General features: G+C 42.7%; 1 protein-coding gene across 1 annotated transcript; it reads right to left on the reverse strand.

Moving 5' to 3' along the window:
* Positions 1-1,507: 1,507 nt before the first annotated feature.
* On the reverse strand, positions 1,508-23,023 carry kmt2bb (lysine (K)-specific methyltransferase 2Bb; the record flags this gene model as incomplete). Its single annotated transcript, XM_079227584.1, has 36 exons — positions 1,508-2,160; positions 2,275-2,404; positions 3,828-3,911; positions 4,065-4,168; positions 4,396-4,652; positions 4,780-4,914; positions 5,048-5,148; positions 5,726-8,684; positions 8,771-8,923; positions 9,019-9,179; positions 9,282-9,360; positions 9,454-9,571; positions 9,685-9,843; positions 10,064-10,201; positions 10,320-10,423; positions 10,535-10,758; positions 10,984-11,060; positions 11,229-11,339; positions 11,583-11,684; positions 11,841-12,025; positions 12,369-12,482; positions 12,586-12,703; positions 12,792-12,884; positions 12,966-13,112; positions 13,328-13,441; positions 13,901-14,011; positions 14,867-14,973; positions 15,182-15,439; positions 15,538-15,605; positions 15,691-15,922; positions 16,416-16,602; positions 16,813-16,932; positions 17,117-17,298; positions 17,398-20,937; positions 21,115-21,193; positions 22,694-23,023. 36 exons carry the CDS (start codon positions 23,021-23,023, stop codon positions 1,885-1,887), a joined length of 11,457 nt encoding a protein of 3,818 aa, XP_079083710.1. The 3' UTR covers positions 1,508-1,884.
* Between the last annotated feature and the right edge of the window lie 528 nt (positions 23,024-23,551).

The raw sequence follows: 23,551 nt of genomic DNA on the forward strand, positions 1-23,551 counted from the left end.
TTGCTCCAAGAAGGGTGAGGAAGAACAAGAGAAAGGGGGAGGGGGTGACGATGGGCTTGGGGAGGCAAACAGTGCTCACTTTACTCCTGTGGCTGATTCTAAGACCGTCAGTACTCTACCGTAACAAAAAATAAAATTAAAATGATTCTTTTAAAAATACCTGCTCTCGATCAATTCCTGTCATAAAGGATAAAGGCTTTTAAATGTATGACACAACTGCCCCAAAATAAAATTCAAGTAAATTAGTGAAACAAAGGACATCAGTTGTAAACGGAACAAAAAGATACAAATGGGGGAGATCTCCTTATAAACTCGACCGTCGCCGTTTATACAAAGCACAACCGTTTAAAATAGAAATCAAAAACATGAATAAATAGAACTACCAATTTGAACAGTGTGAATTAGATTAGTCTCATCAATGACGGCACTGAACATCGACTAAGAACAACAATTAAACATTATTTCAAAAAAAAGGTGCCGAGTGCATTCTCTCAGCTCCGTTTCAGACCGAATGTTTTCTGCAACATCTAAAAAGTCTGTGCGCCATGTTCTCAACAAGCTTGGTGCAGGAGCTGAACACACACACACACACACACACACACACTCACTCAGTGGCGATGCTTTATACCAGTGCGCTTCCTGATTAAGAGATAAACTGTAGCAGGTCTCGCAAAGATGAAGATTATTTGTACGTTTGATGGTTGTTTATGTGCAACTGTAGGGCAGCAACGTCTTATTGCAATAGGTAATGAGCATCTGGCATGACAGTAGTAAAATATATATTTAAAAAAAGTGATATTCACCACAACTCTTCACTTTTGGCTTGGGTAGTGTTTGCTACATACACTGTACATCAAGAGAAGAACACGCCTTAAAGACACGTTCCTGTCTTTATAAATATGACACTATGTTACCGACTGAAACAGTTACATTGCTATCTAATTTGAAATCAACACAGGATGCAAGTAGGTGACAAAAAGCACACCAATGATTCAAAGGGTGAAACTTTGCAGACACTTTACATTCCCATGACAATAAGAGTACTGCTTGAGTGCATACATTTAAGATAAATGGTCTCAGCAGGGTGAATGAACAGCTAAACAATTCCTGATTTACGGGACATTTTTGTCCAACTAAAGACGTTAAAGACCATTCAAAGCTTAGCACCATGGTTGTGTTGTTATTGCCCCACCTCCCCCCTTCCCAAAACAAAGTCAAATAAAAAATATTAACAACGAGAGAAGTGTTAAATGAGAGATAAAACACACAAATAAAGGTTTGAGTAAATGTATGGCTCAAGAACTGACTTCACCACGGCATGGATGGGGCTATAATGTTCCCATCACTGGAGGATGGAGCAAACATGATTACAAGTGTAATAAAGACAGACGTACCCTCCCCCCTCTCACCTCCCACACACACACACAGAAATGAATAAAACATAAAGGGAATCTCTCAAAACCTACCAATAGGTTTTCAGCATTGATTCAAACAGATAAGGCTTGACGTGTGTATTAAAGAAACTCTATTGGTGTCATCCATACTGATCCAGGAACCTCATACATTTTAACGCCTGGTCTAAATGTTCCGTTGTCCTGAACACTAAAACCATATTTACTGCTGCTGTGTCAGCTGTACATCTGAACTCTTTCACAGACAAAGGAGAAACTTGCCTGATACGAACTTTCTGTGCGGGTTCTCCACTTTTTCTTCTTCTAAATATCCATAAAAATGTCCAAATATCACCAGCAAAATATTTACGACTGGTCTCATAGTGGCTAATTCCCCTTCTGTGCGGACTCTGCTGCCTCCCCAAGCCCATTCCACCTTAATTTAAGGCTTACTGGTAAACAGGATCCTTCCCATTTTCATACGAGCGATGTCTCAGTTGAGGAAGCGGCGACATCGCCTGGCCCCACAGTTACAGTTGAGTTTGCTGCTGGCGTCTTCGATGGGGAACTTGTAATCATAGGTGAGCTCCTCCCCCCTGTAGATCTTCCGAAGAGCAAAGATGACGATATGCTTCCGGCCTTCCACGTTGATCACTCGAGAGTAGCAGTTCGGTTCACAGGAGTGGTTGATGAATCTCGCCGCGTTGCCATGCATGGTTGCATCCACCACATCAAAGTCATCGATGCGGAACATGTAACAGCCAATACCCTGCGAAGGCAAAAAGAAAAAGTCAATCCTATTGATACAGCCTCTAACCTTTCTCAACTTTATTGTCGACTACATTTGAGTGAAACTTATCAAAGAAATAGAAACCAGACCAACCTTGCCATCGTAGTACTTTTCTCTTTTGTCAGTGAGCACTGAGCGAATGACGATGCCTGCATATTCAATGACCATCTCCCCTGCTTCAATGTTCCTCTTGCAGAAAAGACCACGCCCGTGGATCGCCGACCTGCAACAGACCCAAAGGTGTCAGAACCGGTTGGATCAGACAAGTTCATTCAATCCAATTTCTCGCAACTATTTGCAATCGTCTTAAATATGTATATGTATGTATTAAGCATTAACTTTAAAGATTTAGGGCTTGGGAAAACAAATAATTATATGGGTTCATCGTTATACTAATACATTTTAATTCTGTCTATTTATTGAAACAGTGGCATAGCACTACAACAAATCTAACATGGATAATAGATACAGTAAAAAAAGTAGTTTAATTTTAGTATTAATTTTTCCAATACTTTGTTCATCACCCGAGCTGTAAATTGTGTTTCGTGCCCATTAGCAAATGTTGGCATAATAAACTGTGATGAAGATTATAGAAAATATTGTCTGCTGAACATCAAAAACTTTTCAACATTGATTGACTTTAGCATGTTTCTTAAAAGGAGCACTGGATCCAAGTAAAGACAAACGGAACCGAAAGCATGACTGGGCCTTACGTTTTGATTTAGTATATTCTTTGTTCTCACTTTGTGTTAAGTCTCTCATGCCTTCCTCATAGGCTCTCTCCCATTAAACGGCTACAGATTGCACATCTGGGCAGCAGCTGTTGTTGATGTCAACATCTCAGGCATGCAATTCAGCAGTTAGCCAGAGGCTTCTCACAGATCTCCTGTAATTTTCTATTTTTTCACCATTCCACCCACAAATGTTACCCAATCTTGCACATAGCATTTACATAACACATGGATACCAGCTAGAACTTTATTCATAATAAACTGAAGGAGTTGCATACTTGACATGAACACTGTAAATGTTGTATGCACTCCATTTGCCATTCAATTTAGAGGACATGTGCTTCTATGCAGAGTGGTCCTACACCATGTGATAGCACTTCTCCTATAGATGGCACTAACGCTCCATTTCATATTGAACTGGACTTAATAAGTTTGTCTCACTTAAAAGCTTACTTTTACAAATCCTTAGTATTCCCAGAAAGGATTTGGGTGGTCTCTGAAAATGATGGTCCTTACCAGCATGACTAATAGCAGACCATTTGTATAATATTACATTTGACTCACTGTGGGCTCAGACACAATTGATGACTTGTCCCATTATGGTTTTCAGTGTGTTTCTTCTCTAAATTTTCTCAGAATGCAAAGTGACAAGCATTCTTGTTACTCTGTTCTAGAATTCACGTGAAATTCTATGTTTTAATGATGGGTTGTACCTAAATGTATTATTCATTTGAAACCCTAAACATGGCAAACAACGATGATTGCAACTTCTTGCTGTAATCATTGTGTTCTTCCTTCCCAAGGCGTTCGTTTTGAAATTCTAAAAAGCGCTTCACAATTGTATTGTTCCCACCCAACATGTGAAACCAAAAGCATTGAATTCTGATTATTTTGCAAATGTAGTTCTGTGCTGACCTGTACACGCCTACAGCCTCTTTGGATGTCCTTTCCAGATGTCTGAAGCGCATGGCCATGGGCAACTCCAAACTAGTAGCCCGTCTGAGGAAGAGAGGACAATAAATCAACAAAAAAATTCCAGACATGATTATTCTGCCACTTTTACTAAATTGTCTAATTGGTCTTAACAAACACCACGGTTGTAAACGCAGTTTAACCGAGGAAGAATATACAACTAGATGAATGAAGCCTGACCTTGTGGACTTCAAAAGAACCTCGTCTTCCTCATCGTCATAAGGCCCAGTGTCAGGAAGCTGCCTATGCTGAGAAGCCAGGAAGTTGAACATGTCAAATGTGGACTTCCTGCTGAGAGACAAGAGAAAACAATATGAGGTTAAGATGAGTATGGATTCATTCAAAAGTAAAACACAAAGAGTAAATTACTTTAAGACCTTTCAGGTTTTTTATCCTTTGTAATGCTATCTCACTTTCCATCTACATTTAGAGAAAATGACTAGACAATAGCTCCAATAAAGACACAAGAGCAGAACTGATCTGCAACTGATGTGAACTATAATTGGCATACGTGCCTCAGATACAGCTCGGAGCGAGCACAACCAGTGGGATTGACAGGGAGGTCGTCCTCCTGCGTGAACTGTTTGAAGAAACGGAAGGCGTGGCGTTGACAGCGGTGGGCTCCTTGCAGTTGCTCCAGCAAGAACACCACTGCGTCATGGACCAGACCCATCATATGGGCCCCGGTCACCCTCTGAAAGGTCAGAGGTCTCAACCTTGCAATAGCTCGCGCCTCCTGCACCCCATCTACCACTGCTTTCCACGCCACTGAAAAGAGAGTTTAGAATTAGGGGTCATTAAGTAAATACGATGAACAGAAACTGGTTTTATTATTTTGAGAACATGCTTGATAAGACTTTTGAGGGAAATATTGCTCATGTAACATCAGCCTTACCCTCAATACAGTCTGCCTCTGCACTGAAACCATCATCACTGGTTATGTCGAATCTTAAGTGTGGCTGGTCTCTGTTCGTTGGAAATTCCTCATCCTCAGACAGTGGTGGTTCATCATCTGAGATAGAAGCAGCGCCTACAAAAAACAATACATACATTCAGTATTTCACACTATTTGTAAATGCTGTGGCCACAACTTTAACAAAGTCTCATGCAATATTTCTTAATTCCCAGAAATCATTCAATCAAGCAGTAAAATGCATGAATACCAGAGTATTTCTTCCAGTCAGTCAGGGTGCTGTGTCCCACCGGTTCCCATGCATGCTGTTTGCCTTGTTCGCCCTGAGACATATAATCCCAAGGCTCTGATCTGAGAAAAATGAGAATACAAACACAAAACAGTCACCAAATGCACTCAATGTGATAGTCTTCTGGTGTAATTTACTCTTTCTACAAGCCACAATGGGAACACCGACACTGTAATGGTTTAGTAAATCCAAACATATGCCATTCATAAAGTAAATGAAATATCAAAGCTTCATTTGTAATCACTAAAAAAACAATAATTTTGTGAAAACATGGGCGAACCATAGTAGACGCCACTAGTACAACTGTAACGAGTCAAAGGTGTTGATACAGTCAGAATCAGAACCATTTATTGCCATGTATGTTTTCACATACAAGGAATTTGTCTTGGCGGGAGGTCCATGACATTTAACAATAAACACTTAACGATAAACAAAGTGCAATAATGGGAGGAATATTTACAATTAAATCTACTATTCTAGTAATCTCCCCCCTATTTATTGTATTAACTTAATTTCAAACAAGCAGGATTGATCAATCTATTAGTTCATCCAAAGTTTTTCACAAGAAATTATTAATTTCAGATGCAAAAAAAGACAAACGTTTGCTGGTTAGTTTTAAGGCAAGTAAAAAAGTCTTACCCCGAGCTTTCAGAATCACTTATATGCTCCTCCTTTAACTGATCCAGGTTCAGTACTCCTTTCACTGTTGGGGTCTTGATGCGGACTCCTGAAGCTCTGCTGGAGATGCTTGGAAAGGTCGGTCTGCGGAGCTCCTCATCCTCACTGGGCGGCTCTGGTTTTAAGAAGTCAACTTTAGACTTCTTTGTGACAATACGGTCGGAAAGCGAAGACACTCTCTTCATGCGGACATGTGTGCGAGGTCGGGGTGCGGGTGCTGGTGCTGGTGTTACTGATGGAGAGCGAGGCAACACTGGAGTCTCCGGTTCAATTAGTAAGCCAGGTGGTAAAACCAGTGAGGAGGGGCTTAGTGTTCGAAGCCCACTCCACTTGGGGGTGTAGTTACTCGCCATTGCTTGATTGATGATTGCTTGGGCACTTTCAGCAGGAGTCATGGGAGGATCCTCAGTTGGAAGAGCAGGCTGAGGCCCTGATGACTTGGCTTTCTTGGATGCACTCGAATCCTTCTTCTTCTTTGTTTTTTTCAACTCTGGAGCGGTTTCATGTTTTGGTGTTTTTGCACTCTTTCTGGGCTTCTTCACATTAACTGATGTCACTGTACCGTTGCTATTGTGAGTGAGCAGCTGCGTAATTGTAGTTGGATTCTGAACTGTGGACGGAGGAGCTGCTGTAGCAACGCTGGCCCCGGGGGGTGGAGAAGTCAAATTACCAGCTGCGGCTAGCGTGGCCGACAGTGCATTGCTTTGCAAAAGGCTGGCGATCTGAGTGACACAGTTGTAGGAGGAAGAGCTGGGAGTGGGAAGCTGAAAAGTGTTGCTTTCAGGGTTCTTCACAAAGATCTGCCCGAGGCGGTTCACCAGGAGGACATGTGGTGTAGGATCAACATTGGGACCACCCACCTCCTTCACAGTAAGAATAGCATGTCCAGGTAAAGGCTGGGGGACAACAGGCTGTTGAGGTTCCAAAGTTGGCCTGGATGTAGAAAAGTTGATGGAGATTGTGTGGCCCGGTGTAGCTTCCTTCTGCACAGATAAAGAGCTGTAGCCATTTAAGATGACAGGGGCCGAGCTGGTTTGGACTGACGTTGGAGCTGTTGAACATTGTGTGGAAAGTAGAGCCGACATTGACGCAGAAGAAGAAACAATGGTGACGGCTGTAGAGCACAATGGCTGTGTTTGTGTGGAGTAGACGGGGAGAGAGACAGTTCCACATGTTCCTGATGGGGGACAAATGCCTGACAGAGCTGATTGCACTGGATCTACAACCGGACTCAGGGTGGTTAGTTTAGCCGACAAGTTGCCCATTAACTCTTGTGAGGATGTTACTGGCTGAAGTGTAATACTCGTTAGAGGAGGTTTACTGAAACCTGGCAAACAGGAATACATCTGCAGAGAATCCAAGAGGCTTTGAGAGGAGCTCTGTATATCCGCAGACATCACAGGGGAGGGCTGAAGAAGGTCTAGCAGGGCGCCTTGAATGGCATCAGCAGAATCTGCTAATGCGGGCTCCATTGTATTTGCTGTCAAGTGGTTCATCAACACAGTGGAGTTGCTGCTGTCAGACTCGGAGCTCAGGGGTTTACGATCTTCAGATTGCTGGGTCTCAAGCGGTGGGCCTTCTCCCAAAGGAACCATCTCAGTTAAATGTGGACTAGTGTCACATCTCTCAAGAACAAGAGGTGTTCCAGAGGCAAATCTGGAACCCTGGAATATATCCTCCGAGTTTTTGGAAATTTGTGGAGAAACCAATCCCATGTTGTCCTCATTTGAATGACTGGTGTCGTGGGATTGTGGCGGATCTTTATGTGATCCATCTGTAGGACTTTTGCTGGCAACTGAGATGGTGACTGATGAAGAATCTGTGTAATTATCATTGGACGATGCTTTGGGGAACAGACTCTGAACACCCAGTGTGCTGTTTGTAGAGTTCGATTCAGGGGCATTTTTATTATTGAGGGTCTTGGCCTGTATCTGAGCTTGACTACAACCCTCAACCTTCTGAGCGTCATCGCTGGTCGCTATACTTGCATCACTCTCTGTACCGTCGTCTACGCCATCTAGCTGAGCCATAGAACGGGAGGAAGGGGAGGAAGGAGATTTGGAATGATCTTTTGATCCGGGACAGCTGACTATCGTCCGAGAAAAGTCAAAATAGTGCTCCATATCATCATCAGAAGAAGTGTTGCTCAAGTCATCTCTGGCTGAAGCTGCGGACCGCGGCAGGTTGGCAACGAGAGTCTTCCTCTTGTGTACCTCTTGGGCTCTTCCCCAATATTCATCCCGATCATCACCGTCCACCACTATTTGTCCCCCACAGTTCATTGCCACGCCTTCATTCAGGAGTGTCTCTTCAATCTCCAGTTCTGTCCTCATCTCTTGGGCCAGACTCACGTTGGAATCCTTGTGGAATGAACTGAAGGGGAATACTTCTTCACCCTTCTGTTGGTCTAAATCCCTTTGTGGCGATGTACCATTTGCTGGAGAGACATCTTCAGGTTCTGGTGAAGCCAAGAAGTTGTGTGGCACCTCGACTGAGTCTGACTGGTTCAGATCAAATGACAATCGATTTCTGGGTAGATGTGGTATGGTTGGAGAGAAAGACAGACTCGGTGAGGGAAAGCTTGCTGCACCGTCCTGCCAGGGTGACTGAGGAAAGAAAGATGAGGTACAATGGGTCATTGTATTCCCAGGGCATCGGACTGAGGAGGCACTTCTACCTCCAGCTGAGCGGGATGATGGAGAATTCAGCAGGTTGTCTGGAGCGCCAAGTGGGAGCAGCGGGGAAGTGGGAAGGGAAGACTTTCCAGCACGGAGAGTAATTGGTCCAGTCAGAGGACCCAGAGGAGGGGTGGGCATGTGACCGTGGGGGCCTGCTGTCTGAGAGTGTGGGCGAAGAACCCTTCGCGTTTCCTCCAGATCACTTATGGTTAATATGTGATGGGGTTTCAACTTGTTTAATCCTGAGAAGAAATCAAAATTGAGATGTGAGTTTATGATTTGATCAACATATTTGTTGTTTGTGGACTTCAATTCATTTATACTTTACCTGGGGATGGCAGGGGTCGGGACATTCCTCCAGCTGGTCTCCTGGGAATCTTTGGCCTGGCACCGGGATCGAACTTGTGGGTTGGTCCTGGGATAAAGGTTTCCTCCATTGGGGGTTGGGATTCCGTTATATCACTCTCTTGGGCTTCAGATTCTGAAGATTAATTGGGGAAACATATTTTTGAAATTATTATTATCTATTACTATCTTTCTAAAAAAACTGCAGTTTTTCAGTAATAAAATACACACCAGATAGTGGACAGGGACTGTGAGCAATTGTGTTATTGTCTCCTTGGTCAGGCATCTCCTCAACAGGCTTCTCAAGGACAACCGGCCGAACCTCCCGCACTGTACATGTATATTTGCACCGGCGCAATGGATTAACTGTACTCCAGTACCAACGAGAACACCTTAAGAAGGAAGAAGAACATTTTAAAAGTGTCTTTCATTCTATGCATCTACATAATATGTATTTATATAATACAATTTAAAAAGAATCAAATGCAACTTACTGAAAACCCACAGGGAACAGTTTTCCTTTGCTAGCCGAAAGTTCTGTCAGCACACCCAGTTGGTCTATCTGCAAGGAACCTGCATAGTGACAATGTGAATACCAATTAGTTAAAGATAAGGTCATATCAGCAAACGTCAACAAGTGAATAGGAAACCAAGATAGGCGTTTACCAATAATCACGTTGATTAATTCAGGTTCCAGTCCGGTCAAGAATTTTCTGCGGGGGCTGATCCCCTCAAAATCCACATACACCCTGCGGTTGACTTCAAATTCCTGTCCAGTTACCATCTGCAAAACAAAAAGGAAAAACAAGTGATAATGCAAAGCAGAATCAAATTCAAAACCTTTAAACTGATACAGTCAGAGACTGTTGCTGGAAGAACTGGAGGAGCAGAATTTACCCTGCCACTGATGAGTTGTCGGTGTTTGTAGCAGTAGACCTTTTTATCCTCCTGGAAGACACAGTGACGGGAGCGAGCGCACATGAAGTGATAGTTGCTTTGACAAGATGTCAGACAACAGCCCACTGTGGCACCAGTCTGGTTGCAGCGTTCACATCGCTATGAGGGGGTTGGGATTGAGGTAATAAAGGAACAGCAATCAATTACAAGAATGCATGTTTGTTTACAATTGAAGCCATCAGATTTTTTTTTATTCTCCAATATCAATATCTATTTAGCAGTTTATAAGTCATCAAACTCAGATTCCTATTAATAGTGTAAGAATGCACATTATTAAACCAACAGGTAACTTAATTTATGAGGTAAATTAACAACCAACCATCAAGCGGCCCCTTGTGACAGCACTGTGTACATGTAGTAGAGAGCCATTGTCCTCTTCAAACACCTCAGCTGACCACAGAGAGCAGTTGACATGTGCCCACTCATTCTGGCCCAAGTACAGCAACCGGCCGGCGTCCTTTGGAACAAAAACAACAACCCTTGAGAAGGCAAAAAATGCTGTATATGCAGTATTTACAAGCAGTTTACTCGCCAAGTTGGGTATTAACAATGTACATGTTTAATGCGTTACTTACATTAGGTTTGAGGTCTCCATATTTTTGGCACAAAGAGCACTGTCTCTCATCATCCTTAGACCATCCGGTTTCTAAATCAGCTTTTGAAAGGCGGCCCCTTTTCCCTGAAAATAAATAAATACATAACTTAAGACAGAGGAGGCCAAACACTGGACACGATAAAAAAAATGGAGTAGCCAATTCTATTCCCAGCCCTCCAAAATTGACAGCATTACCTTTGTATTTGAGCCTGACAGCCCTGCTGGTTTTGAAGTAGTTCTGGCTTATTAGCTCCCCAGACATTGGAGAAACTGCTTCTTCCTCCTTTACAATTAAGCTTTGTCCATTGTCGTCCTGCAGGAGCCCCAGCTGAGCCCTAGATGAGAGCTCCTCCCTCTCCTGCCACTGGGCATAAACATGCTCCGTCGTAGGTGGATGAACAGCATTGGACAGCATACCCCTATTTAAGAAAGAATTCAACAGTTCAACATCTAATAAACAGTTTTTCATGCCTAAAAAAAGAAAAAAAGAAAATGCGCAGTGCTTGTTACTTGTATATATTTGTACAAGTGCATCATATACATAATCATGATTATAGATTATTTCCAAAAAGTACTAATTTAAAAACATCCTAAAAACTATAATAATAATTATTACATCCAGTAAATAAAAAAAGATTACTCACATGGGTAATTCTTTGGTACAAGAGTTCCACACCTTTGGGTCTTGGCTGTTGAACCAATTAAATACTTCCTCAAGGAGCTAAAGAAAAAAATTACATCAGTTATTCATAAATGCTAACGTTCCTGCATTTGTAAAGCTATTACATAGCTTCCTGTTGCAGTTTCTCGCACTCATATCCCAAAACAACCAATGCGTTGACAAACAATTCTCAGTAATCTGTGCACTACTATTTTGGTCATACCGCACCTTTAAGTAGTAAGAGCGTGCAAGGGCAGTAGGTCTCTGCTCCTCTGGAAGATCCTCCTCTTGCTCAAGCCTCTTTCTCACAACCTGAACCACATCTTCATGGAACATTTTCTATAAAAAACAAAACACATTTTAGTATCCACTAAGCTGCACTGAGAAAAAAATCATTTGCTAAAACACAGTTTATACGTCATATTCCAAGCAGTCATTTTCAGTTTTCTTGCTTAAAAAATATTTTTCAATCCGGAAATTTTGATTTTTATATCCATAAAGCCCAATAAAATTAAGATTTGTTTTCCCCACAGCACTAAAGGACAGAAGTGTTTAGACACAGAATAAGTGTTGTGTACTCACCAACGTAGTATAAAGGCCTTTGTCAAACTTCTTGCCAACAGCTCGGAGGTCACAGGCCGGCTGTCCTTCTACTCCGCTGTCAGGATCAACCGACTTCTCACACTGCAGGAGAAACCAAAGCATATTTGACACACTGTATTTTACAGGTTTAAGTACTGCATCAGCGCCATAACAAACCACACACATAAACACATCATGTGACTGTCGTACTGTCATGTTATGTTTGATCCAAAGAAAAAGAAAAGCCCAGTCGCCTACCTGTGAGCAGGCAACAAGGTGCTGGGTAAGGGTGGAGGAGAGCAAGCAAGCCAGCACCTTTTCCACCCCAGACCTGAGCTCAATATAGAGCAGCTCTCTCCAAGCGCTGGGCTGGGTCACACTGCAGGGCCGACATGAATACACGACACTCTCTGGCAAGCTGGACAGGATCTCATACAGCTCATCTAAAAACATTTTACAAGACACAGGAATGCATCAGTGGAGGTTTAGTGAAATGCATTTCTCACCAAAATATCTTCACATACCTACAGCATTTTTTTTACTAGGTCATGTGCACCCACTGCATGTGTGGGAAGCAGAGCATTGTATGAGCACTCAGCAAATATTAGGTTCCGACAAGTAATACAAGTATTACGTGTCCCGTTCTTAAGCTTTTTTTCCTTGCTGCTCACTTCATTCTTTGGTATCCTTTGTTTTGAAATGCAAAAACCTCAGAACAAAAGTGTCACCATTTTTTTGTTTAAGTTTGACATGGCTTCACCTGTGTTAATAAAGAATAAAAATCACCTGTTAGATCCTCACACTTGGCATGTACCCAGTGGTTACAGGTGCCACACTGCATCATCTGACTGTCATAGTCATTGTCCTCATAGCACTTGAAGCAGATTGGACAGTAGTTACCTAATGAGACAAAGAGACATTCAGAGGAGATTAGCCTCAACATAGATCAGTAATGGTGGTTGACAATGTTAGAGGACAGATCATTCATCAAGTCTCTCCTCACCCAGTTCATTGAGTTTTGAACAGTCTGGACAGAGTCCTTTGTCGTGGTTCCAGTCAGTGTCCCAACTCTTCCCCGGTGTGACGCCACAACTTTTACACCTGATGCACGTCATACATACCTGAAGAGACCAGTAATCAATTAAATCCAACATCAGCATGCTTGTTTGGAAATACTTCTTTGGGCTTTGTCAGAAATATGAAACATACCCAAGCTTTCCGCTTCTTGTTTTGTTTTGGATAGTTGGGTCCCAGACAGGAAGTATGATAGCAGTTCTGGCATCGTTCACACTCCAACAACGGCTGAGGGAGACAGGAAAATGTAATGCTCACTGACTGAACTACATTAATACTGAGAAATAAAAACGAAATAGCTGGTAGTACCTTTGACTCCTTGTCTTTCCTGCCGCACACGTGGCAAAACTTGCAGCGACGACAGCACCAGTTTTCCTTGTTCTCCTCAGAGGGGCGGTCCGCTGGATCAAGGCAAAACTGGTGGAAGGGCTCACAGCATACTTGGCAATACAGCATCTGCAATAAGAAGTTGATAAAAACATTTCAGAAGTTGCCCTAACATTTTGAAAAATCTCCTGCAATGATGAGATTCATGTTTTTGGTTTGTGTGTTGTGTTTTACAAGCGCACAACTGCAAAAAACTTGTCAGTCAAGAGCTTAACACAAATTAAATAAGGGCAAAGATAATCAACTATTTCTATAAAAATACAGCAAATATATTAAGCAGTTACCTCATGTTGCCCATTACTGGCACATAGGAAGCAGACACATGGTGGCATGGGCGGTGCAGAGGTCAATATACTTAAACCACCCATATTCCAGACGTTGTCCAAAGTACAGTCCTCCTGAAACACAAACATTGTTTACGCGACACATTTAACAGCTGGGAAAAGACTTCTTACAATGATTACAAGCAGAATATTATAACTACTGACTCATTCCAGTATATTGTTTCAGTGTGGTGACTATGTGAGGCTTGGGTTTACATGTTTAAGTTCTACTATGGTCAAATGTTTTTACACATGTTGTTCTGGGGTTAAAATGTGCCAGTGAAGAAATCACTCGAAACACAGACCTCACAGGGACACAAATAGAAATGTTACGTAAATTACATCGACTTTAATTAACTACATGTGACTTGAATCAAAACACTTTGGGGTTAAACACTTTGACTCCACAGAAAGTTTTTTTCCATCTCATTCACCATAAGGCAGTCACACAGTCTGTGTTGTAACAACTGAACATCATCATTTTAGAAGTGTTTTATGTTCCAATACGTTATGTATGGTAAAAAAGTGACTTACCTTGAAGTCAATCCTGATTTTATGAGTAGGTTTCGAAGATTCCGTGTCTCTCTGCTCAAAACCATGGGCAAGTGCAGCCAGGACACTGGGGGGAGTCTGCTCCAAAGCACCCTGAGAGACAACCATAGAGACATGAATGTGGGCAGGAATAGACACACTTAAAGAAAAACATATACTTGCTTTTCACTAAATATTTGAACGTACTACTTAAGCGATTACCTTAATTGCACCGTATTTATATTTCTTAGTCATCGTTTTTTCTTCCTTCACTCACTTTGTGATAAAGAGCAACAGAGAGCTATGATGTGCTTATATAACTGAGTTTCCCTTCCAGGTAACATATTCATTGGCTTGTCTCAGTGTTTAGGTCATGACTGCAGTGCAGCTGTTTATGTTCATTCATATTGTTTTGATTACAATCATCACAGGGTTTTAAGATATTATGACTATCTGGTGATGAAATTGTCTCAATGTAATACTGATACCTCTATATGACCTACATAAGTAAACAAGACCATCAGATTTCTGAATTCTTTCCCTCAAATCCTTGTTGTCACAAATAGCCCCTACTTGCATAGTCCTGACCAATGAAATAATCCCTGCTACGTTGCGGATGTTGCGACATGTTTCTTCAAGGCCAGGGCATTGGTGAGGTCATTTCAGAGGATGGAGATTGGTCATATTAGCGTTGTTTCTCTTTGACATTTTCTCTGCGTGTTTGACTGCGTGTGTGTGAGCGTGGTACGCAAGGACAAGCAGTCGAGGAGGAAATGAGATGAGCACACACACAGGTGAGATTCTCCGTCAGGTTGCATTGTTTTTCAATACCGCGGGTAAGCAAACGTACATGCTATGGTAACTGTTGGTTACCACGGTTTACTGTGAACCGGAATACCGCTGCAACCGTAGAGCAAATCAAACACTAAAGCGCCACAAATGCAAAGAAAAAAACCAAATGAGAATTACCTTCTCAGGTTTACGTCGAGCAGGCGGGACACGGTGTGAGCTGGACTTTCGATGCCGGACTTCTTCATCTGAAATGTCTTCAAGGAATCCATCCAGTGACACAAAGTCTTTAGAAGGCAAGAAAAAAAAAAAATATTATTAAGGAGGCACATCAAAGGGCTTGATACTCTTACTAGTGATACCAATGTTTAAAATGTAAGAAATACTTTATACGCATTATATGTAAGATATTTATTAATAGTAGTGTTAAAAAAAAAAATCATCTAGATTATGAATGAAGCAGCCGTGTTGTCTAGTTTCTGAATGTTACTTTACCTTGACTGAAACGGGATCCAGCGCCCCTTCTCCTGGCTGGTGAGGCCGAGCTTGAGAAGGCTTTGTCATCCAGATCGGAGTCGTAGTCCACAAGGTCAAAGTAGACGCGGGGTTTCACAACACGCTTCGGCTGCTTCCTTACCGACGGACTGTGGTCGTCACCCGGCAGGCCAGATGGTGAATCTGCACCACCCTCGTTCCCTTCATCATTACTCGAATGTCCCGCACTGAGAGAGGATCGCCGTCGCTTAGAGGCACCTTGGGGAAAAAAAGAAGAGGCGGCATGGAGTTGACACACTAAATGCTGTGGAAGTGTAACAGCAACATGAGGCTTGCACGCTCAAGTGAAAACGTACCTTTCGGTGCCGTTCTTCCACTTAGTCTGCGTGCTTTTCGCTCTTCAATTTGATCACATCTCTTATACCTTGTGGAAAGAAAAAAGGATTTTAAATATTTTTTTTACCACTGTGATGGGAGTGCAACTAAGATTTAAATGTAGGTGCACTTACACACAACACTGTCGTTTGGTATTGGGACCACCAAACTTGGGTTTGTCGAGGCAGTTCATGCACTTGCCACAGTCGTCCTCGTGGTTGCAGCCTTTGCATGTGCCACACCTGCGAGAGCGATACCCAAATGGCCCGAGTCCTTTCCGTTTCCCAAAACTCAACGGCTTCTTGGTCTTGATGAACTTTGGATCGGACAGCCCGGGACTGTCTGATTCAGAGGGAGAACCGATATCTGCAACAACAATAGACAATCATCCAATAGTCAGTTAAGTACTTCACCTTTCAGAATGCGGTTGCAGACTCACGCACAGTAACTGATATTTTGACTTTCAAAGATGTTTTTAAATGATTATACACAATCAAGCAGAATCACAAGAGCCAAAGGAACATCAAATCCATAGAATTGTAAGATGTATAGGAAGATGGTTCCAGCAATAAACCAACTGTAAATACAATGTATTAAATAATTCACCTGTTAAATAGGGCTACATTAATTGTGTGGTTCCTTTGTTTGCCTTTTACAGATAAATAGATCAACATAGATACCTAAAGAGATGCATTGAATAGAATATTTTATGATCAATGCATCATCCTTTGCTCGGAATAAGAATTATCACCACATCTACTGCCAACAAATCATCCCATTCAAGTCATGAGAAGTTTTATGAGCATGTCTTATGAAAGCCAATCATAAGGCAGACTAGTGTCTATCAGTTTACACCTACCTTTAGGGATGGCTGAAGGGGAAATGCCAGTCCTTTCATGCAGAGGCAAGGCGCTAAGTCTGGGAATGTCATCTGGTACCAAGGCTCGAGGCTGCCCCAGCACCACGGATGCAGCACGACACACATGCTTGATCCGTGGACCACCTGCTTTACGGAACTCCTGGCACAGCGGGGAGATTAGCTGCGGCTGGAATTGACAAATAGTTTTCAAATGTGAATAATTAGTCATAGATTTCCGTAAAGTCTACTGAACAGAGCATGTGTGCTTTTGCCAAGTTTGCAACTGTAGCGTAAGGTTAATTAACAACAATACAAATGTAAAACCAGAGACAGAAACAAGAATTGTAGTTGGATCGATTTCTGCTTCGGGCCTATTGATTTTTTTTTTTACACTTACTTGTCCTTGGGGTGGCTCTGTCTTGACTGGAGCATCAGCATTAAGCTGAACCCTCTGCTTCCTCCTTTGTCTTTTTGAGGTCACATCTCGAGATCTGGCACCAGCCGGGCCAGATAACAGCTACAGGGTTAATAGGAAAAAAACGCTAGGCATCAATACATGCTTCAGAAAACTAAAAGAAAAACTAAAAAAAACTGAATCATTCAAACACTTGGAGGTTTTTCTCATCTATAACAGGTGCTATTCCACAGCCGTTATCTAATAATGAACAATTTAAGTCTACAATGACAGATCATGACCTTACCCCGGATGACTTTAGCTGTTTCTGCTGGTCAATCTTCATGAGCTGGACCTTGGCTTTCCTGAGGAGATTGAACATTCTTTTATTTGCACCAGTGAGGCGCGCTCGTTGTGAAGCTCCCTTCTCCACAGGTCCGAGATAGTCGCCTTCACCTGCGCCCGATTTCTGCTCTGAATGCAGCTCTCCTGTAGAAATAAAGTAATAAATGGCAATCTCTGGTCCATTATACGTAATAAAGCACGTTACATTAAATAATCTGATGCTTTTTAAATAAAGTTGCTTACCTGAGTGAAGTTGGGCAGTGTCTTTCCCTGCTGAACCCACTTTTTCGCCGAGCTGAATGGCAAAGGACTTGGAGTTCATAGTCCGAACACACACAGAGACTTTTCTCACCACTCCAGGAGAATCGAGGTCTTCAATCTTGAGCTTGAGCTTGGATTTCTCCTTCCCTGCGTTTGTATTTCGTTGCCTCAGGCTGATGCTCATGGCCTCATCATCGAGCCCCTCTGCTAAATCAACAGGAGGCGGAGGAAGTTTACTCACACTATCTGTCTCAGGTGTGTTTCTGCTTTTGGGAAGACCTGTGTGTGCCTTCTTAAGCCTTTGATAAATCTTGAGCTGAGCCGCTTGTTTATTAAACTTGTGGGAACTTTTCTTTTTGGGGGCCTCCAGCAGTTCATTAGATACTACTGTGGGCTTTTCAAGTGGTCTAGATAAATACAGACCCTCACATTTGTCCTCTGAAGCTTTGTCCAGTGTGTACTCTTCCTCACTTGGCTCTTCTGGCACGTGCCACTTGTTGAATGTAGAGTTCTTGAATGTAGACTTCTTCTTTGAAATTTTGCCACTTAGTCCGTCAGAAAATAGGCTGTCAGCTATATCAAGGTCGTCATCTAGGTCCTGAGATGAAAACAGATCAACATCCAACTGAGCGTCACGCAATAGGTCCTCCTCGTCAATCGGCAGGATAGGGGACATTGCTCTGCCCGTCCCATCATCTCGCCTCTTTCCTGGGCGCATTTGCAGGCCCAGTTGGAAACCCTTCTTTGGTGAGTTTCTTCGAGGCAATATCGACATTCCAGCATCATCCATAAACCTTTGCGGGGTCTTTATCACTCGTGAGGATCTGGCACTCACAACAGGCATAATGAAGTGCTTGATGTTTTTCACAAACTTTGATTTACCGCGTTGGGCATCAACAACATGCGCTCGTCTCTCATCGACTAACGTGTCGGTTTCTTCCTGCTTTAAACTATCGTTAAGCTCCATTTCCATCAACTGAGAAATTATTTTAGATGGTGGTTTTGGCCTTTTGGACCTCATAAAGTGAAGGCCTGAAGGTCGTTTTCTGTGTTTTTTATGAACTCCGACAAGTTTGGAGCTTGGAATTGGGGATGTTGCTTCCACAGGGTTGGAAATGTCACTATCCTCCTCAACAATTTTCTGAGTGGAGCGGAATTTAAGTGGCGCAAACTTCCCGTCTCTGCTCCGGTGCCTGTGTTTCTGACTCTGCTCAATCAATATTTTCCGCTTCTTTATTACTTTTTTGAGAGATTTTTTCTTTCTTCGTCGGCACCGCCTTTCTGGATCACGCGCTTGACTTTCTGCCACCAAAGAGTGTTGCGTATCGATTAACTGAATGTCGGTTTCCTCTTTTACTGGAGGAAATATCTCCTGTTCTTCCACTGACACGGTGTCCTGTTTTGGCTCAAGCTGGGTACACTCTTTAATTTCTGACTGACTGACTTCTGGTACTACAACAGACTCTGTGATAGTAGCTTCAACAGTAGCCACCTCTGCGCTGACATCAGTTTCAGGTGAGACAACAGCCTTCTTGCTTTGAACGGACCTCTTTTTGCCTAGTTTATTATTTCTACATCTTTTAGGTTTGGAAGGCACAGGCAATGGTTTGGCCTCTTCGATCTGTGGTTCTACCTCGTTCTCCACCTTCTGTGGAGAAACTTCAACTGGCACCTGTATGGGATCGTCAGCCACTTTTGAAGAATCCTCATCAGGAACTTCAGTGGAGTTCACATTGGTCACCTGTGAAGGATCCTCAGCCACATCCTGAAAGGCATTTTTAGGAAGATCATGTGAGCTGGAATTTTCAGCCTGAAAAGCGTCTTCAACGTGCTCTTGCGCCGCATCTTTCTCCTGTGGACTTGTTCTAAGCTTCCGTTTCTGTGTGGTCACTCGCTTACGACCGACAGACTTTGTTTGAGGTGAATCAAAGCTTGGTGTCCTCCGCCTTAGTCTCCTAGTTGGTGTGACCACAGTATCCAGACATGATGATTTGTCCTCAGTCACTTCACTCAGATCTTTCAGAACATCCTCTATATGTTCAGACACAGGGCTAACTTGCTGAATCAAAAAGGATGGCTTTGAACTTTTATGTTTGCCAGGAGAAGAGACCTTTTTGATCTGAAGAGGTGGAACTTTCCCGCAATCTGTTTTAATTATTTCTTGTGGAGGCGTTTCATTTGCTTGTTCCACTTCAACTTCCACCTGTAAAGTGGACTTTTCCTCAAATGACACCTCAGCCTTGTTTTGGGAAACCTTCTCATTGTTGTCCAAACCTTTACTCTCTTGTGAGGCCGAGTTATCCAGTTTAGATTTTGTATCCACAACCTTCAAACTGTTGTTGAGACTAGTATCACAATATGTGGACTGGTCCACTTCACTCACAGTCTTCTCTGTTATTTTTACAGTCTTCTCTGTGACTTTAACAGTGTGTTCAGCACCTTGTGGCTGACTCTCTCTCTTCACTAATGTTAAAGTCCAGACAAATTTTTTTCTCTGCTTTTTCTTTCGAGTTGAGTTCTTCCCACTGGCCTGTGCATCAAATTTGGGGTTTCTGATCTTCATCAACTTTAAACTTGGGACCGGCATTTCCTCGTTCCTGTCACTCGATTTTTCAGATAAAGGATCGGTCTCTGTGGATAATGTACCGTGGTTTTCTGGCACCGTAGCATCCTTATTCAGCCTCTTACTTTGCCTTCGCCGGACACTTCTTCCTGATGGTTTGGTCTCCATTGTTTGAGGAACTTCTGGCTTTGACTCCACCAGAACAGCGTCACTGTTACTGAGACCTTCTGGTTCCGCTGCACTGTCTGAGACTTTAGTGAGTGGGTTGGTGACTCTATTGCTCCTACGAATTACTTGTTGATTAACCTCCGAACCTTGCTCTGTCACAATGTCCTTATGCTTTAACTTCTTTGCATTTGTTTTTGGCTGCACAGTGCCACTCTCCTTTACAGTGTCAAACTGATCAGGTGATTTTCTCTCTTTTGATTTTTGGTCATCAACCACAACGTTGGCGCTAGTCTGGCAGACAGGCTCTGTTTTCTTTGAAGCTGATCTCCCACGCCTTCTTGTGGGTACAGTCCCCTCTCCCTCATTTTCGGTGCCATGTTTATCCTCTTGAGGTTCAGTTTTTAATTTGACGTGAGCACTTGAGATCTGGTCGCCCTGAATGTCCTTGGCTTTAGGCTGCTCCTGGATCTCCTTTATCTTCAACTTCTTCGCAGATTTCTTATGAGGCTCCTTTATGGTTTTCAGTTTCTTTTTGGCCACCAACTTTATAGTAATCCTTGGTGCTGCTGATGTGGCTCCGCTTTTAGTAGACTGTCGATCCATAGTGTTTTTTCCTTTCGAACCTTTCCTGCAGTCCTTTGCAGGCTCTGCTTCAGGAGATAAGCCGTGTGTTTTCTCCAAAGAATTTACATCCTTCACAGGATCAGGGGAGGTAATATCTGCCTCCACCGCTGGCGTTTTAAGCGGTAGCTTCTCACGTTGTCGTTTAGATTTTGTGTTGACAGCATCACCTAAACAACAAAAAAGATTTTAAATCCTCGAGGGAATGCTTAACTGGTAATTGCAAGAACCATCTTTAGATATTGTGTTGCAAACATAATTAAAACGCGTGTTTTTCATAAATTACAACAAATATAATTTGTTGTCATTTAGTGCAGTAATATACTTTTATAGTCTTCCTATTTTACCTTTAGAAGGGTTTTGTCGCAACCATACAGGTCCTTTGGAGCCCTTTCTCTCAGCTTCAAACCCTATGAAGTCGTCTCCCTTGAAAAGTAAAAAAAAAAGAGAAGATAATTAACACTTGAAGAAAAGTAACACCACTCTGCTGGAAATCTTCCAAACCATTAGCAAAAACTTAAAATATTATAGTTAACAAGATTCATTTTTTAAATCTAGAGCATGGCACTAATTGTATGCACTGCACTGTTGATGCAGGAACACTGAACAGTCCTCTCAAAATGTTGTATGAAGAATGGATTATTGTCCAAAATGTTAATGATTGTATAAATACACCAAACGTAACAATGTATGTTTATCTTAGCATATTGGACCAAAGGCTATGTCAAATTATGTTTTAAGAAATTGGTTAAGACTTCAATGCAATAAAATCAATGACAGGAGTAATTTCATTTTTCCACATTCAAACCAAATATCCATTCATCTCATGTGAATCGTAAAACATGACATGGGCCTGCAGTTGTAACAATCAGTGTGTTACCTGTTTGGGGGAACTCATCCTGAATTTCTCATGATCCAGTTACATGAAATCCAGACTATTTACAAATTCATGCAACATCAGTATCAGTCATGTATAACCCACACTTACAGTTAGCAGAACATCTACACAACCTACAAAAAAACTGCAGGGAAAGGCAGGTCTACAATTACGATTCCCTCCAAGTACTGAAACGTTACTCCCCCATGGTTGCAGCTGTAACCTGAAAGCCTACTAACAGTCCCACTCTTATAGACCAGGATTACACATCAACGATCAAAGTTTCATGTTTAATAGTGGTGAAAGTGCACATGGCTATGGCACCCTTCTGAACCATTATTTAAACCTGTCGCGTTTGGTAAAAGTAGCTAGCAGTTAGCCTTCCCCTCCTCTCGTTTAACTCAACTCACTTGTGTATACAGACAAGCTAGCCAGAATGAAGTTAAGTTTTCCGGATTGTTCACATCACAGCTAACGCTAAATTAAACAAATAAGTAGGGCCCTCGCGTTTTTTAATTTAAACCATTAAAGCCGCCACCTCTGCTCGCATCTGGACAGCGTATGGAGCCCGAACACTTAACGTTAGCCGTTAGCCGGCGAGCCATTAGCGCAGCAGCCCTCCCGTTCTTTGTGTCCGCTACTAGCAGCTAGCTGCTAACGCGCTGGCCCGATGTCGAGCGGGCCACAAGTCAGAATAACTGCGATTCCTGTTTACAAACTGGAGAACTCACCCGCTGGCTTTTTAAAAATACACTACAGTCGTGTTTTCATGCGCTAATATTTAACCTAAATTAAAGCAATCAAAAGGAGCGGGCGCTGCTGTATCCTCCGCGCTTCTTTGCTGAAGAGCTATTTTGTGTAAATGTCACGGAGAGCCGCTCTGCGCTAACACTCGTTAGCTCCCCGAGCTAAACGTTAGCTAAACGTTAACGTCAGCCTCGCGAGGGGGATGTTGACATTTCTCCACGGCGCGCTCCCCACCAGTCACATTACGCTCACACATTCAACAAATCACACAAAATATGAGAAAATTAAATAAAGATACTAACTCCTGGTTCGGTTTGGGACCTCACCTCTTCACTCCCACTCGAGCTGTATCCAGCCTGGCCGAGGACATGGTGGCTCGCCTCTAGTCCGAGTAAGCGCAAGTGAGACTGGTCTTCGTTTAACGATAGGACCAGGTTTGCGGGCCTTGGCCCTCCGTTAGTCACATCATCGGCGTCTGAGCCTGATCGTCCGAGCTGCCACCGTTTCTCTGAGCGCAAACGACTGCGTGACGACCAAGGCCGACCGGGGAAACGACCTCTGGCCGTAGCGGTTCCACCTTGGCCTCCTACGGCAGCCGCGGTTGCTGATCCGCATCCCGCTGCCGCCATCATTGCTTCAACAACAACACACACCGACGGCTAGCAGTTCGAGGAGAGACAAGAGGGAAGGCGCGAGATGGGAGGGGGGAGCCGCAAAGCTGCAAGGGAAAGTGAGTTTAGGTGAGGCTCCAATGGGCCGGGGAGAGGGTCAACCCTCGGGGTTGATTGTACATGAAATGTCCATACAGAAATGTAGTATTTCAAACTATGACACTTAAATAAATAAACGACAGTTGTTTTTATTTTTGTGTGTTTTTTTATTTATTGTATTATTCTACAATAGATGAATCTGGTGATGGTGAAAAGAGGAAGAGGCAGAAATGTATTTTAAAGTAAAATTTGAAAATACAGTTGCAGAATATATTAGCTAAGGAAGCTTTATAAAAGAGAGTAGACTAACTAGACCACTAGAAATCAAATAAAGTGTCTTCTTCACTTAAAAATCGAGTTTGGCAGGACATACAAAACTCTGTTAAAGTAGGGAATTAGTATATTGTTGTTGTGGATTTTAAGTACTGGGTCTTGGTTTAGGCCTTTTAA

This window comes from Taurulus bubalis, assembly GCF_910589615.1.
Source record: "Taurulus bubalis genome assembly, chromosome: 12".
Lineage (NCBI taxonomy): Eukaryota > Metazoa > Chordata > Actinopteri > Perciformes > Cottidae > Taurulus > Taurulus bubalis.